Below are 16,334 nucleotides of genomic sequence, written 5' to 3'. Positions count from 1 at the left end.
AGCGAAGAAGATATCCTTTAATACCTACTCCCGAGAGTGCTATGGGCTAAGGTGTATTACCGATCCCCATCTGAGGTCCACGTGGGCTAGGACAAATCATTCTATTCGAGGCCACGTTGTGTGCCGAGAACATCAAACTCATTGTACGCTGGAAACATTTTACTGAGACTTATAAAACTTTGTAAAATTTTTATAAGACAATTCTTTTCAATATAAAAGACTGAAGAGTTGAAACTCCGCATACATTTTTCAAGACTCTACCAATCAGAACATTACAATATGCATTAATAAGGTGTGCAATTCATGCAAAAACGCAAGAAACAATGTACAAGTACCCATACTTTTTTCCACGTTTGAATGATGAGTAGGTGAGAAATTGTCAGATCTAATCGTATGTAAATTGCCGAAATCTATAAATGTACGAGAAAAAGTTATTGCTAACACAAAGCTTGTAAAGTCCATTGAGTCTTCGAGCTGGAATTGAAGACGTCAGTGCGATCTTTAAGACAAATTATTTTAATTTTACGCCAATTCAATATAAATTAAGCTTTCAATTGTTATTAAAACACTTAAAAGTGGAAGTTCCACAATTACTGTAGTTTCAATGTATTAACATTACTAGGTATTCATTTATTAAGATGAAAGTGTGTTCGAAAAATTAAGTAGCCTCCTTTCAACATAGACATCTTCAACTGTGAATAGCAGGCATAAGTCTCGTGAATAAAAGTATTGCGACTCACAAGGAACGGACATGAACACGTCATCTGGACATCCGAAACAAACCTAGTCCATTCGATAAACATAACAAAGATATGTTCATGCACAAAACATTAGGTGCCATGGACAACGGAGTAAGTCCCTGGGACCCATTAAATCTGTTAGTATAAAGAAAATCGTAGACTCGTAGTGAAATAGTGACTGTTCATTGTAAAGTCATGATTTATATTTCATTCTCTTCAGCATGAAACAAGCTTTCCAGAGGTACTATGTATCGGGTCCCATAACGTAGGCCTACTTGAACAGGAAAAATTGGGAAAATGTCGAGAAAATTCCCTCCCATCAACTCTGATACCCCTGGAGTGTCCCCGGCTAAAAGCACACAATCCAAACGTATCTCAAAAAATACTATAGGGGATAAGAAATGAGTGTACCAAGTTTTGTTTTGATAGAAGGACTAGGTATGGGGGGAAAGGTTCTATACCAATACGCTCTGCACATACAAAACCGAACTTATGACCTAAACTTATAAGTGATATACACATTTCTTATCCCCTATAATATTATTCAAGATACATTTGGATTGTGTGCTTTTAGCCGGGACACTCCAGAGGCGGCCAAAGTTGATGGGAGGGATTTTTTGGAGGAAATTTTCCCGACATTCTCCCAATTTTCCCTGTTCAAGTACGCTATGGGTCCCAATACATAGCACCTCTGGAAAGCTTGTTTAATGCTGAAGAGAATGAACTATAAACCATGACTTTACAATGAACAGTCACTATTTCACTGCGAGTCTACGATTTTCTTTATACTAACAGGGTTAATGGGCCCCAGGGACTTAAAATGGCCCAATTGCTCTTGAGATGAAAATTAGATGTGTCTTAATTTAAATTACCTTCAATGACAAACACCTACCACTTGACTAGAAAGGAACGTTTCCCCTCCTCGTCACATAGGCCCAATATGCGCTCTGCTACGCGCTGGCAGTTCACTCCCAGCTAACAAAATCAGAAACGGAAAGAGCTTTACATCACTATAACTTTAGACAATAATTTTAAATATTTACATTTGGTCACACTTTGACATATAACACTATAGCGTCATTCAATGTCAACTCCCTAGAGCAGCGTTTCCCAACTGGTGTGCCGCGAGGAATCGAAAAAAAAAATATTAATTTTATAGCAATCAAATTGCAAAACGTAGGGAAAAGTGTATATTTATATTTCACATTACTATGAACCTCTACTATGAATCTACAATTTTAAGTTTCATACCGGGTTACTGTTCTGTACATTTCTAATGTTGAAAAAAGTATTTGTTCTCATTGTTATGACCATTAGTGCTTCTTTATTATTGCAGACTATTTCGTAACTTGAAAATTTAAAATATCATTCAATCCTTTCGACAAATTACCTAAATCTGTGTTTTGAAAGTAAGAAAGATTTTTTGTTCGTTCGTTATTTAGTGATCTAAAGTTGGATCAAGTTTTTAAAAAGAACGCGTAGCTTTAAAAACTTGAGTTCAATATTTCATTGCAATTGTTTTCTATTTTTAAAATAGAATGGAAAATAAGCAAAATGATTTACCGTGGGGAAAAAGTGATAGAGCTTTTACCTCTGTGAGAAGGAGATCAATAATCACAGAAAATACCACTGTATTTATATTTACAAATAATAATATCTATAAGTGTGCTGCCATAATCCAAGTAACACCTGTGGTGTGCCGAAAGTTGAAAAACGTTGGGAAACGCTGCCCTAGAGGAATGTGCTTCAATGTCTCAGATTCTTTTCAAAATTTTTCCATACATAAATACCAATGAAATTATGCTAAATTATTAATTTTCAGATTATTTTTTTTTTTTTTTTTTTTGATAAGAAATGGGCCGGGGAGAAATTTTTGAAAAATATGAACTTGGCACCATTTTCACTTTCCGGCATTCACCATCATGGAACTAAACTTACCGTAACTTTCTTATTTTTCAAGTTATTAGGCTCATCCAGGTATCAAATGAAATCTTAATTTTTGCTCTTTTAGTAGATGCTAAAAACCTTGCAAAAGGTTACACTGTCAAACATTATTGGGCATACAAAGCTTTTAACAAAGTGTGCCACTGCTCAAAAGTTAGAACTATAAAACCTTTTTTGTGCATTCATCTTAACACGTACATGGTACGCTTGATTTTGTTTTTATTATTATTATTATTATTATTATTATTATTATTATTATTATTACATGTACGGAAATATACAGTTTTAGGTTTTGTTACAAATTGTCATTGCTCACTACTTACAACTATGACACTTTTGAAGTTTTATTTATTTATTTTTTTTTTTTTTTAGAATCATCTTAGCACACATATGATATGGTTAAAATATAAAATTGGTATTTTTGTACGTCAGAGCTCAATTCATGAATCGCTCTTGGCCTTTTATATTCTACTGGCCAGAAAATAAAGACTTTTGTTGGGTACCTTTTGAAAATATCATCTGGGAAGTTCCTGTTCCATCTCTTACAAGCCAATCAGCCCGGACTTAACGCAACTGAAAGCAAAATTTTCAAAAAAGCATCATATCATTAGCGAAAACAATGAGCTGTGGAATATAGGAGACAACATTTTGCATGTAAATCTGTGTAATTTTGAGAAGTATTACCGGTATGTTTATTGTTTTCGTCTATGTACATTAGTCTAGTATTTCTTATTTTTGGTGATAGGTTTTGTAATAAACACTCAGCCCCTTGCATTGCCAGGCCTATATTTTCCACTCACAAAACCACAAAATTATTACAAAAAAGCCTCCCTTTTTGTTATTTAACCATACCAAATAAATGTAAACTAATCCTATAAAAAGTTACAAAAGTATGATGTTGTAAGCAATTGATACAATTGAGAAAAAAAGAAAGTCATAGTTAAAGTACACAAAAGTAATATTATGGTACTGTCAAAACTACACATTACACCAGTTCTATTTTTAAGCACACCCAATATTTACTTAAGATGATTATTTGAAAAATTTCAAAGTGAGAAAGTTGTCACTTCAGAGTATGGATGGCCAAAATTTTCCGGAATTCGGATAATTTCCTTTTCCGGAATTGGAATTTTTTTTCGAATTCCGAATTTTTTTCCGATTTTACATTCCGGAATTCGGAAAGTAAAAATTTCGGAATTGGCCATCCCCACTTCAGTGGAAAGGCATAATCTGTTAGCAACACTAAAACTGTATATTTCTGTACATTTAAAATACAAATAATAATAATAATAATAATAATAATAATAATAATAATAATAATAATAATAATAATAATAATAATAATAATAATAATAATAATAATTATTATTATTATTATTATTATTATTGCAAAAATACCAAAAGCACCGTTTTTATTTTTTTAACCATATCGTGTATGTGCTAAAATGATTCTACAGGGTATCCCAAAAGAAATGGTAAAAAATGAAACCACAGGTTCCTGGCCCCAAAGCAAGAAAAAAGTGTATATGACCTATAGTCCGGAAGTGGAAAAGGGCGGAGCTTTTGGGACACCCTCTCTCTATATATAAAGCTTCAAAAGTTTCATAGTTGTAACTTATGAGCAATGACAGAATTTATAACAAAACTTAAAACTGTATATTTCCGTACATTTAAAATAAAAAATACAAAAATACAAAACCACCGTTACATACCCAGTTCCATTTAACATGTACATAACAGTATTTTGCGCATACAACAAAGGCTAAAGTTATTTTCAAAATTGGTGTTTCAGAATCACTTAGTTCATAATTATCTTTAACAAAATCATGATTCTTTTTAGAACAGTGAGAAATCAGTTAATTCTGTTCGCATTTCTTAATGAGATGGAACATTCCCCCCACTCTGTCCTGGCAGTGTCCTGTGCAGTCTGCGGGAAATAGTCATCTCCCATTGTGCAACTGATCAAAGGAATTTACAAGGTAGCTTTTCAAGAAACATGATGTATAGCACTGCACCTTGGAATGGCACTCAAGGAGTAAAATCATTAATCATCGAACGTAACATTAACTTAAGTACCTACATTTAATATTTAATACGCAGTAACATATGAAATAACCAGTAGAATATATTTTCGAAACTGTTTTAATATATTTTATCTGTAAAAGTACTGTAAACCTTTACTGTAAACTTTTATTTGGAAAAGTTTTTTTAATATATCGATTTCTTAGTATCTGTGATACCAGGTAAGCCACAAATGAGTAAATAAACATTTTAAAATTACAATAAATAAACACATATAAGATATAAACCTTAATAGGTATTTTTCAGCTAACGCAAAACTCATATGTAATGTTAGTTAAAGTATCATAGTAACATCTACATTACGATTAACCTCGGCGCTGTAGAGGTAAAATATACTAAAACTCCAGTTATTAGATTGTACTTGAAATGAAAATGAAATCGACAAGTTTTACGTCCCACGGTGATGCCGGTTAGGCTAAAGGAGACGGTGATGATGAGAAATGAATGAAATGGTGGAATGAAGAAAGTGGGAGAACCCCGAGAAAACCCACGAGCACGGTGTTTGTCCACCACAAAGTCCACACGGCGCGAGCTGGGATCGAACTAGGGACCCCAAGCACCGGAGGTGAACGCTCTACCACTGAGCCACCGCGCCCCCCTAGATTGTACTTGTACGTACAATTAATTTATCGTCACCCAGTGGCCATAGTTTTACTATGTCCTGAGACACACACCATCCTGCACTCAGGCTTCATATGCTTATCAAAAAAATATAGGAGGTTTCGTGAAGCTGTAAAAAAGGAACATTTCAGTTATCCAATAGGTAGAAATAAAATTTTAAAAAAATTTAATGCACCAATCACATGGAAATTGCACCAATTGTTATATGAACATTCTACTCTAAATACAACTAAATGAGTAATGATCTCGGTGCAAAACAGAAAATTGAATATCAGAACAGGAATGACAGAACAGAAAACGCAGAAATGACAATGAAATACTGAAAACGCTACGTGAAAGAAGCAGAAATACTCTTGCTACTTTCTGGAACAATTATCTGAAGTGTAAAATAAGATCTAAAATGGAAACATTCTGCAGCTAGCACTTTTAAAGTAAGATATGACTGTGTGTAACATATTCTACAATTATTTGCCTACAGTCAGTGCAAAAGATATTGATACACCTAAATTAATTATTTATAAGTCTTTAAAGTCACTACTCCCTAGAACGTTTTAATGAATATAACGAAACTAGTTTATTTTTGTTCCATTTTGCAGGTGTATGAATACTTTTTGCGCTAATTGTACAGTTGGTGTAATTATCTTTAAACAATAAGCAGGAAAGGACAAAACACAGAAGAGTCTTCATTCCACCACCCTACTGCGAAGACAAAAGGCTCTCCAACCATCCACACCTTTAGAGATGCAAATATATAGGAAAAATAGGAGCATTGGAGAGCCTGTGTACTCTTACCGTTCGGCCGTAAATAATACATTTGACAGGATACTTTTTCTCCATAATATCAGGCATTAAAATTTTAAATCCCCGCAAGGATCAACCCCCTCTCTCTTTCTCTTAAACTATATATATATATATATATATATATATATATATATATATATATATATATATACCAGATCTAGCAGAAGTAAAGACAAGAATTACGGATAAAGTGTCGAACAGCAAACTTTGGCTGTAGCAACTAGAATAAGTAAGACTGATAAAGCTTTATAGTCGAGCACAGCATACTGTAGACTAGGACCGTTATGTTTACACTTTTACGCTCATGTTCGCAAATACAATGAAACCAGAACTACGGGAGGCTTTTGGATTGAAACTGCAGCGGATATGGTAACTGAGCAATGTCTGGTGAATGCGATAAAAGTTTCAGGCGGCTTGAGTTATGGCCAAGGTATTACGGATTCCACATTGGTTTACTGGGTTTTATCATTTCCTACAACCATGGAGGTGAGTGAAGCTTAAAAACTTGTATAGAAAACGGTTGCCATCATCGGAACGTCACAAAGAATTTAAATCCTCCCGCCAAGCTAGAGAGGATAAAGATATCAGAGCTTCTGACTAGTTTAGTCATGACAATTCGTTTGCACAGACCAACCAAAAGGAGCGGTTTATCTAAACTGTAACCAGGTTAGTAACTGACGTGAAAGTGAATTGTGGGAGAGAGAAGAGATTGGGGCAAATTTTATTGTCTTGAATTACGGGTAAAATATTTGGAAATATAGAAAGAATTCTGTCGAAAAATTTGGAGCTTAAAATATACAAAACGATAATTATGCCTGTTGTGCTGTATGGATGCGAAACATGGTCGCTTACCTGAGGAAAGAACACAGACTGAAGGGATTTGAGAATAAAATTTTGAGACGAATATTCGGACCCAAGAGGAACGGGAATGGTGAATGGCGGAAACTTCATAACGAGAAACTGCATAATTTATATGGTTTACCGAACATTGTTAGGGTCAACAAATCTAGGAGGCTCAGGTGGGCAGGTCATGTAACCAGGCTGGAAGAAAGTAGGAAAGATTTCAGGGTTTTAACTGGAAATCTAACCGGAAAACGACCATTAGGAAGACCTAGGCGCAAATGGGAGGACAATATAACTGGTTCCAGTGAATAACCGGCTAAGTCGGGAAAAGTAAATTTTACAGGACAGCAATTTAAGGGCAAATTTTACAATAGTTACCAGGCTAATTTTGACATAACCAAATGCTGTAACTTCTTCAATTTTATGAATTCGCCTTAGCCGCTTCTACACAATGTAGAACTCACCAAAAGAAGCTTATATCTGTAAAATCTCAATTTACAAAAAAAAAAAAAAAAAAAAGTCGACTTAGCCGGTTATTCACTGAAACCAGTCATATTACGATGGATGTCGCAGAAATAGGAATACAAAGTAGAAACTGGATCCAGTTAGCTAAGGATAGAAGTCAGTGGAGAGCTTTTGTGAACGCGACATTGAACCTCCGGGTTCTATACGCCATAGCGTTAATTAGTATAGTAAGAAAAGAGAAGAGAAGAGAATGTCGTGCCAAGATCTATAGCACACAATACAATTAATATTAGGAAGGAAGCTTCAGGATCAACCAATCTCCTTCAGGTATTCAGTCGGATTCCTGCAATTACATGAAGTATTGATGAAATATCTTAAATATGAACTAGCGTCTTATCCTCTACCTTTATTTCAAATTATTTTAATTAGGAGAACCAGAAAATCTGTAGTTATGGATATTACAGAGACTATCGAACAACCTCTACTACAATTAGCTTATATTATAGATGGTAGCTTCCTACTTCATTCTGTTATTTTGTCTGATATTGACACATGCAGAAATTTGTAAAAAATAAGTTGCATATGTATGGAATAATTTTTGTCCTGTGAAGCAGTGTATTTTGATAGGTATATTCCTGTTGCTGCTGCAGAAGTGAACTCTCACTTGCTATGAAGGTTGGCAAAAAAATGGTTTTTATTGAGGAAAAAAAGTTTTTTTTTTGTTTTGTTTTGGTTTAAATAATTTGCTCTATTTATTTATATCACATACAGACAGAAAGAAGTTTGTTTCGCCTTGGTGTTATTATGCAACACCCGGGTTATGACGGAAGGAGTCACATAAGCTTAAAGCGGAATCCAAACCGCTTCTCGGCTTACATCCGAGGGAAATTGTCCTCTATTTGAACCTGAAACCGGAACTAATTGGTCACACATGCGATACGTCTGTCGACTTACTCACGAAGGACTCCTGATAAATGCGTTGTACTGATTTTTACATACTTGTTGATATAAATGTCAAGAGTCATTTCAAAAGGATAAAAAGAGAAACAATTGCAGAAGTGAAACCTTTATACAGAATTACATATGGACAATTTAAAAATACTGCAGAGTACAGAAGAACTAATTTAGTCCAAGTTAGTTCACTACAACTTTTATTAGTTCAAGTTAAATAAATACAACGACTTAATTTGCATATCAGTAAGAAAAGTGAATAAAGATGCGAATTGAATTACTTTGGCTTTGACCCATTTATACATAAATAGATACCAAAAATACTTCTGATCTCAATAAATGCCTCTCATGGGGTTTGTATGACCCTCCAACAAAAAAGTATGGCATTTCGATGTATTTTATCAATAGTAAATATTATAAAAATGACACAATATTTAGAATTTTTCTTTGATTGCAATTGCATAACAACAATAATGAACTATAAAAAAAATCACAAAAGAAAAATTTATAAACTTAAAAAAACAAAAGTTGCTTTTGTAGTATAATCTGTTTGGGTAATGAATGGGGATTTTACGTCTGAATATAAAACGAATAATATAGAGGAGTGAAACGTGATAACCCACAAATGTATGTTAATCAAGGTTTTACGAGCACACACTTTTATGAACATTCTTTCTTTTTCGGTTTAAACCACTTGGTAAAAAACTGATTTAAGCCAGCCAACCCTGCTTGCTATCAATTTTTAATTGCTCGTGAACATCAAAACGCTACAGTGTATTTTATGAGGACACAAACGAACAACAATAAAGGTTAATACTCTCACATTAGCAATATTCAGAGAAGCTTAGAGCCACTTAAATACAGCTTTCTATTCTTCATGGCATCACAGGATGTGACAGGACATCTGCTTTATTCAACAAAGGACAGCAAACTGCATTCAAGATTCTTCAGAAAGAAGTCACAGTGTTCAACTCTTATCTAAATTCTCAAACAGAAATTGAAGTAGAAGAAGGTTTATCTTCATCATTCAATTGGCAGCGTTACCTTCAACAAGTGCAGCTGCTTTTCAACACAGTTCTCCGTGTTTACCTTTAAGTACAGCAATGTTTCGTGAACAATTTGGAACGTACAGAATAGGGGTGGCACTCAAGAGAAGGTAAATTATCTAAAGAGACAACAGACTTAAAAGGGTAAGTCCGTGTCAAATGGTTCAATGCATGTTGCTCAACAACTTTTTAAAAAATCGGAGTTACCTTTTCATGTTGTTAGTTCAAAACAACCATTATTTTATTTTTACTGACTTTAGGTTCCGAGAGAAAGGCATAGTTGTTTTCAAAGATGCACCATTTGCTGGTGTTGTAAGGGGTTAACGAATCTGAAGCATCTCAGCCCTTAGTTGTTCTATAGATGTGAAACAAAAACCAAAATGGTCAGCAGATTGCAAGTTACAAGACTCTGTATTAGCCACTATCGTCTATGGAGTACAGTAAGGTAGGTTTGAAAAAGTAGATGACTGACGTGAAAAGTTCTGAGTTGAGCAGACGATTTTTGCAAGAAAGCAAATGATCAGAAAGATGAGCTTATTATGATTACTGCGGATGACAAAGGATACCAATAACCAAGATTGGGAATCAAACTTGGAATCCATCCAGCGCCCATGCATTGACAGCTTCGCCAATAACAACCAGAATGAAGACAAAGCTATCTGCGCACGAACGCTGTTACCATGCAAATTGTGATGTGATTCAAACAAAACGAAGTTTTGTTCCAATCTTACCACAAACAATCGCAACAAACCGCAACATTAGGATTTTTGTTAAAAGCATCATACTTCAGCAATTTGATCTCGGTATAAAGAACAGAATATAAAGAAATCTATAATAGGCAGACTATGCACATCAAGAACGAGGAAATCATTGAATAAAATGCATCCTCAGTTCCATTTATTGTATTTGAGATCTTTGTAACAGTCATGTACTTACTTTGTTGTAAATTAAAAACTAGCACAATACAGTTATATTTATTCTTTCTCCACCTTACAAAATGCTGTGTTTTTCTTCCCACGGGTCTAGAACCCAGGCACAGAACGAAATCTCGGAATCCTCATATCAGAATTTTTATTCATTTAGTCTGCACTTGTACTCTCATTGGCCGGAGAATTATTATAACGTATAGGCAAGGTCTGTGAGAGTACGCTGTCACAGTAGTTCCCACGGATGAAATTTAAACGTGAATAAAGAGTACATTGTAACGCAAAACGAAAGAAAACGTAGAAATAATACGAAATGCACTTCTTTAAGTCCATTGCACAAAATAAAATGAATATCCTCAAAATTAGTTCATAATAAAGATCACTATAAGCTTTTCTGGATAGAGAGATCTGATATAGACGTGCTCATTCACTAAGTTTCAACCCTTAAACGTGTTCCCACTTTTTAACAGAAATTATTAAAAAAGTCAGAAAAGTGAAAAAAGTGCGTACTTCACAGATATATAATTATATATATTTCTGGTGGGGGACCTGATAAGCAATTCCTTCCTATAACAGGTCTGTATGCTATTATGTACAGTCCGTAGCAAAAAACCTGCAACATGACCATGTAAGTTTATTGTGAAACAACGAAGTCTTTTGCTCCAAAATAAGTGTGCAGGGGAGGACGCTGAGGTTTATCCTGGCGTGATTCATGCTACTTAGACGTTATGTTGATTCCGCGCGCCGTTAGGTGTAGTTTCACAATAAACTTAAATGTTCATGTTGCAGGTTGTTTTCTGCGGGCTGTACCAAAAGTTAGGAGTTTCAGATTTGAATGTAAGTACCTTTACTATTAACACAAATTTATACCTACAAATAAGCACAGAAGGAAGTAGGGATACTAACGCACCTTTTTTTTTTTTTTTTTTTTTTTTTTTTTTTTTTTTTTACTTTTTTAATTTTTTAATAATTTCTATTAAAAAAGGGGGACATGTCTAAGGGTTGAAACAAGGTGAATAAGCACTTCTCTATCAGATCTCTTTATCCAGGAAAGCTCACCTTCCTCATCGCTTGCTTTCTTGCAAAAATCGTCTGCACAACTCAGAACATTTAACGTCAATGACCTACTTTTCACCCTGCTATATTTCATGGACAATATTGGCTAATACACAGTCTTGTAGCCTACAACTTACTGACCATTTTGGTTTTGTTCCACATCGATAGAACAATTAGGGGCTTAGACACTTCAGATTTGATAACCCCTTACAACACCAGCAAACGGCGCATCTTCGAAAACAAATATAGATACCACTAGAAATCTGAACTCGCTAAAATTAAAATAATGGCTGTTTTGAACTAACAATATGGTAAGGTAATTGCACATCAAAAATCAGATTTAAAAAAAAAGAAGAAGAAGAAAAAAAAAACTATCGAGCAACAATTTATTGCTTTCCTGGACTACTTGGCATGGATTTACCCAGAAGCTGTTACTGACAACCTGCTCAACCATATATTGTTCCAGTGCAAAGTAACGCAAAAACTCGCAATAGAATGCAGGAAGGTCGGGCTGGTGTGTTCAACATTTTGCTTCTGATGTCGATATGTCATTTTTTGATGAGTCTGAAGACGATGTACCTTAATTAATAGAGGAAAGCCGAAAGTGGATTATTTTTAAGATTACAGATGAATTTTAAAATTTTAGTGTGAATAAGACTAAGTTATTTTCATGTAGTATGTATGTATCCTGTTTGTCGTGAGCTAAATTTTATTTTTAAGAACATCACTTTGCAGTCAGATAAAGTCTCTAAGGATTAAATTTCGAATATTTTTCATTACTTCTCTGAATTTTGTAGATATTTACATTTAAAAGTGGAGAAATGAAAATGTATGGAGACGATAATTTTTATTTTCTCTCTTTTTTAAAGCACAGTCAAATACATATTATGTGGAAATCGTACTACATAATCTGATTCTTTAACATTTCTTGCGTAAAACACTGGGAACAAGAATTACTTAGCTTTAACAAGTGGTATAAAAAAATGTTGAAGGCCCGTCCGCAGTTCTTTGTCCGCCAGTTTGAACGTAAAGAGCACATGGATATTAAAGTACTTCTGGAATTTCATTTGGGAAAATACAAGTCCTGAAAAAAATAACTTATTTAAATTATTTCCGGTCGCAACCCCCTCTTTACTGACTATAGAGGCGATCTCACCTGAGAAATAATATGGTATACAAAAAATTCATCAAGCGCTCTAAATTTGCGATCTATGCTCGATGAACTCGGATAACAAAACGTAATAACAAACACTGTCTATTAATTTGGAAACCTTAATTCCACCTATTTAGTTTAAGTGTTACCTGTTTTTCCTTCTTTTTTTCCTCCTGTGAGGACCCTCGCATTTCTTGAGCGTCATCAAAACTACTCGAATCACTTTCCGACTCCGACGATCTGAAACAAATGAATTCAAACAAGAGGTAACAGCCACTGCAGTGAACTTTCTCACTTCAATTCCTTAAACTAAATCATGTTATGCTGCAGTTACTAACGAATCATTTTGTTGTTAAATACGAATTAATTTACGTTTTCGGAAAACTTCGTCCGAAAAAAAAATCAACCCAAAATGTAAAGTAACCGTTCTGGATTTTTCATAAGAAATGACTTATGCCATATATAAGGGTGAATGAAATATTTGTTTATAAAACATCAACGAAATTTCATGGGTTCTATTTAATAATAATAATAATAATAATAATAATATACATCTTCTGGGTATTTCATAGATGTGGTTTAGAGGAAGATGCGTTATCCTGTTGCCACATCGTTAGCATCCCGTTGAGTTGTCTGCTATAACAACCCCCTCTAAGAAAGGATAGTTGTAGCTGACGCTTCAGAGGAATACTAATGATATGGCAACAGGGTAAAACCTTTTCTTCCTCTAAATGTCAACTCGTTTCGTTTATTTTTTTCAGAGGATAAAGATTTGTTATCCCAACTAAGGATAGTAGGCCTTATCTTACTAAGCTACTTACGTATAATCCCATTGAACTAGGTACTCGACACGATCGCCGGAACGTCGTCTTCCTATGACTTGCGGTACACTGCGATTTCCAGTGGCTCCATCACCTACAATAGTTAAATTTTTAAATTATTTTAGTTTATATCTTCTAAGCAAATACTACTCATGCAGTTTCCAATAGGTGCATTAAAGCAGAATTTTCAAACTATTTTATCATGTGTTAACACATTTGACCATTTACATTATTCACATCAAGGCGACGTACGCTGAAGCCACTAGTCAGTGAAAGAAAAAAGAAAACAAAGAGAGAAAACTGTGAATTACGATTATCCACTTGATTTCAACTGTTGATATGCCAGCCCAGTCGCATAGTAGATACGCTTCATATGGTCTATTTTTTTTTTTCTTTCTCTAATGCTCTTTAAAGGTATAATAACATACTATACAGAATTACATGGACTAGATGTACTACTCTTTATCCCTATTATTATAATTACTACGTGTAATGAATTTAAGTGACACAAGATTTAAGATCAACAGTTTGCACCTTCTAAACCCACCCCTTACACACACACACACACACACAGCGAGCGAGAAAGAGAGATACAATTCTGGCATTTGCACGAAGTTCATTGACTTTTTTTTTTTTTTTTTTTTTAAGAAAGAGGCTTTCTGCGATGGAAAGGTGGGAAATAAACCACTTTTCTTTCTTTCTTTTTACTTTGAAACAAATATCCGTACCAGGAATCGTAAGCAGGATCATACACTTACAGAAGCATTCGCGGTAGCCACTTGCTCACAAAGAAGCATTTGTAAAGGCTCAACTACATCTATAAATCATTTAATGGGGAGCTCTTACACAAATACTTTACTTAAAGTTTCGACACAAACTGAAATAAGAGTAAGTGAGACGCTGGTATTTGTACGGTGTCTTTTGCTTTCGTTAAGAGATGTTACAGAGGAAAACATGAAATAAATAAAACTTTGAGTTTTACGACTCACGATAATGCCGGCTGGCTAAAGGGGACGGTGGCGATGAGAAATGAGTGCAATAGTGGAATGAATAAAGTGCGAGGGAACGGGAGAACCTCGAAAAAGAAAGAAAGAAAAAAATGGACATGCAGTTCGTCCACCCAAAAATCTACTTGGAACGAGCTGGGATCGAACCAGAGACTACACACACCAGAGGTGAACACTGTACCACTGAGCCACCGCGGCCCTCGAGAAAACAAAGAAACACACGTACATTCTTTCTATCTCTCTCTCTCTCTTACTGAAAGATAGCAGAAGTGACAACGGGTTAATGCAATACACAAGAAACTGAGTGTAGCTGATTTACAACACAGTGAAATCCCTCAGCCAGTACGGTGAATAGGAATATATAGAAGTTCTAAAAAAATTAGTCACGGGAAGAGCTGGAGAGAATCAGACAAGTATTTTATAAGCAAATGAAGTTGTTAATATTTCGAATTTGATAGCAAACTACTCTCCGCACCTTTCTTTTGCATACATGGTAGTTCACCGCCTACCATAAACAAGTTTATCTTTGTATCTAACTTGTATTGTGTGTATTAGTGTGGGCCAAGAACAAGTGGTGGGCGCAAAAACCGGTTTCAGTTTTATCCAAAACCGGTTCGGTGTTCACCAAAACCGATTCAGTTTTTCATCGAAACCGGATTCCGTTTTTTTTTTTTTTTTCAAAACTGGTTCTATTTCTGACCAGAATAATGTTTCGTTGTTCTCCGGAAACCGATTCCGTTTCCACAGAAATAGTTTTATGTGTTTGGTGAAAACCGAACCGGTTTTTGGAGAAAGCCTAAACCGGTTTCAGTGAAAATTTTGAAGAAAATCAAAATGTCGGTTTTTCGGATTTCGGTTTATCTAGAAGCCGGTTACCGTTTTCTTTAATACAAAAACCGGGTTTGCATATAACTACCAAGATTTCATGTTTTACGGTAGGTGTGTGTTTCAAAACCCAACCTGTTAAGCTTCTATTGATCAACTACTCTCTCAGAGTGTAACAGCTGGTATCATTTGTAAATCCATTCATCAATACAAACTTACACAAGTGTGAATCAACTCATTTCTATGATATAAACCTGAGTTGAATTTGAATAATTTAAGCTTGATCGTGCAAGTGGTTTCTTGATTTCGTCTGCTTACATTTTTCAAACTCGTAGGAAAGTTTGGTGCCATTTAAATCGTCTCCTTAAACAATGGTTTTGCATTGCTCTGTCCAAAGAAACACAGAGCTTACATTGAGCCATCATCCTTACGCCTTAATCAGAGGAACAACAGAAGACACTGTTAGGAAGATGAAACAAAATTTTTTTCTTGCCCCAACGACAGGGGAAACACTTTAGAAGGTCCGTACTTTAACTCCTTCTTGGAGACCATGTGAATCTAATTTGTTTCGCTATTACGGAGACTATTTTCCATCAGACCGCTATGAAGCTCTTACTGGGTTCTTCCAGAGGTATGAATAGCGAAGTACATAGTGCGAATATCACCGTAGAAGTGTCTTCTACAAGGCCAGCGATTATTCTGTGGATTCTACCTATACTAGGCGCTCGTAGAACGAGGAGGACGAGGTCCCTATGATAGAATCAAACCCCATTAAAACCATAGCAGAAGGATAATAGTCTCTCATTTTCACGCACCTAGATTCCTCTACAGCCAGCCTAGGCTTCCACCATCTACAAAGCACAAGGCATTACACTTGACAGAGCTGTTATAGACATTGGTAACAGAGAAGCTAGCCTGCGCTTACCATATGTTGCGATAAGTAGATGCAAAACATTATCCGGCATAATGCAAAAATATTATGCGGCAAAACATTATCGACCCAATGTTCACTGAACTGCGATGGAAAAAAAATATATTTACCAGCACTTCTAC

General features: G+C 35.1%; 1 protein-coding gene across 3 annotated transcripts in view; it reads right to left on the bottom strand.

Annotated features, from left to right (window-relative positions):
- Nucleotides 1-16,334, bottom strand: part of LOC145674335 (chromobox protein homolog 1-like) — a 45,894-nt gene that overhangs the window by 12,412 nt on the left and 17,148 nt on the right. For 2 of the 3 annotated variants that reach the window (XM_081744266.1, XM_081744265.1), the window contains exons 3-5: nt 13,450-13,543; nt 12,778-12,868; nt 1,633-1,715 (exon numbers count right to left, since the gene is read on the bottom strand). In XM_081744266.1, coding sequence (XP_081600392.1) covers nt 1,633-1,715; nt 12,778-12,819 — 125 coding nt within the window. In that variant the 5' untranslated portion in view covers nt 12,820-12,868; nt 13,450-13,543. The remainder of the gene's footprint in view (nt 1-1,632; nt 1,716-12,777; nt 12,869-13,449; nt 13,544-16,334) is intronic. The other variant, XM_081744267.1, reaches the window with a different exon arrangement.

The sequence above is a fragment of the Thermobia domestica genome, chromosome 17 (assembly GCF_964235325.1).
Source record: "Thermobia domestica chromosome 17, izTheDome1.hap1.1, whole genome shotgun sequence".
Lineage (NCBI taxonomy): Eukaryota > Metazoa > Arthropoda > Insecta > Zygentoma > Lepismatidae > Thermobia > Thermobia domestica.
The sequence above is the reverse complement of the archived record's forward strand: the minus strand, read 5'-3'. Positions and strand labels throughout refer to the sequence as shown.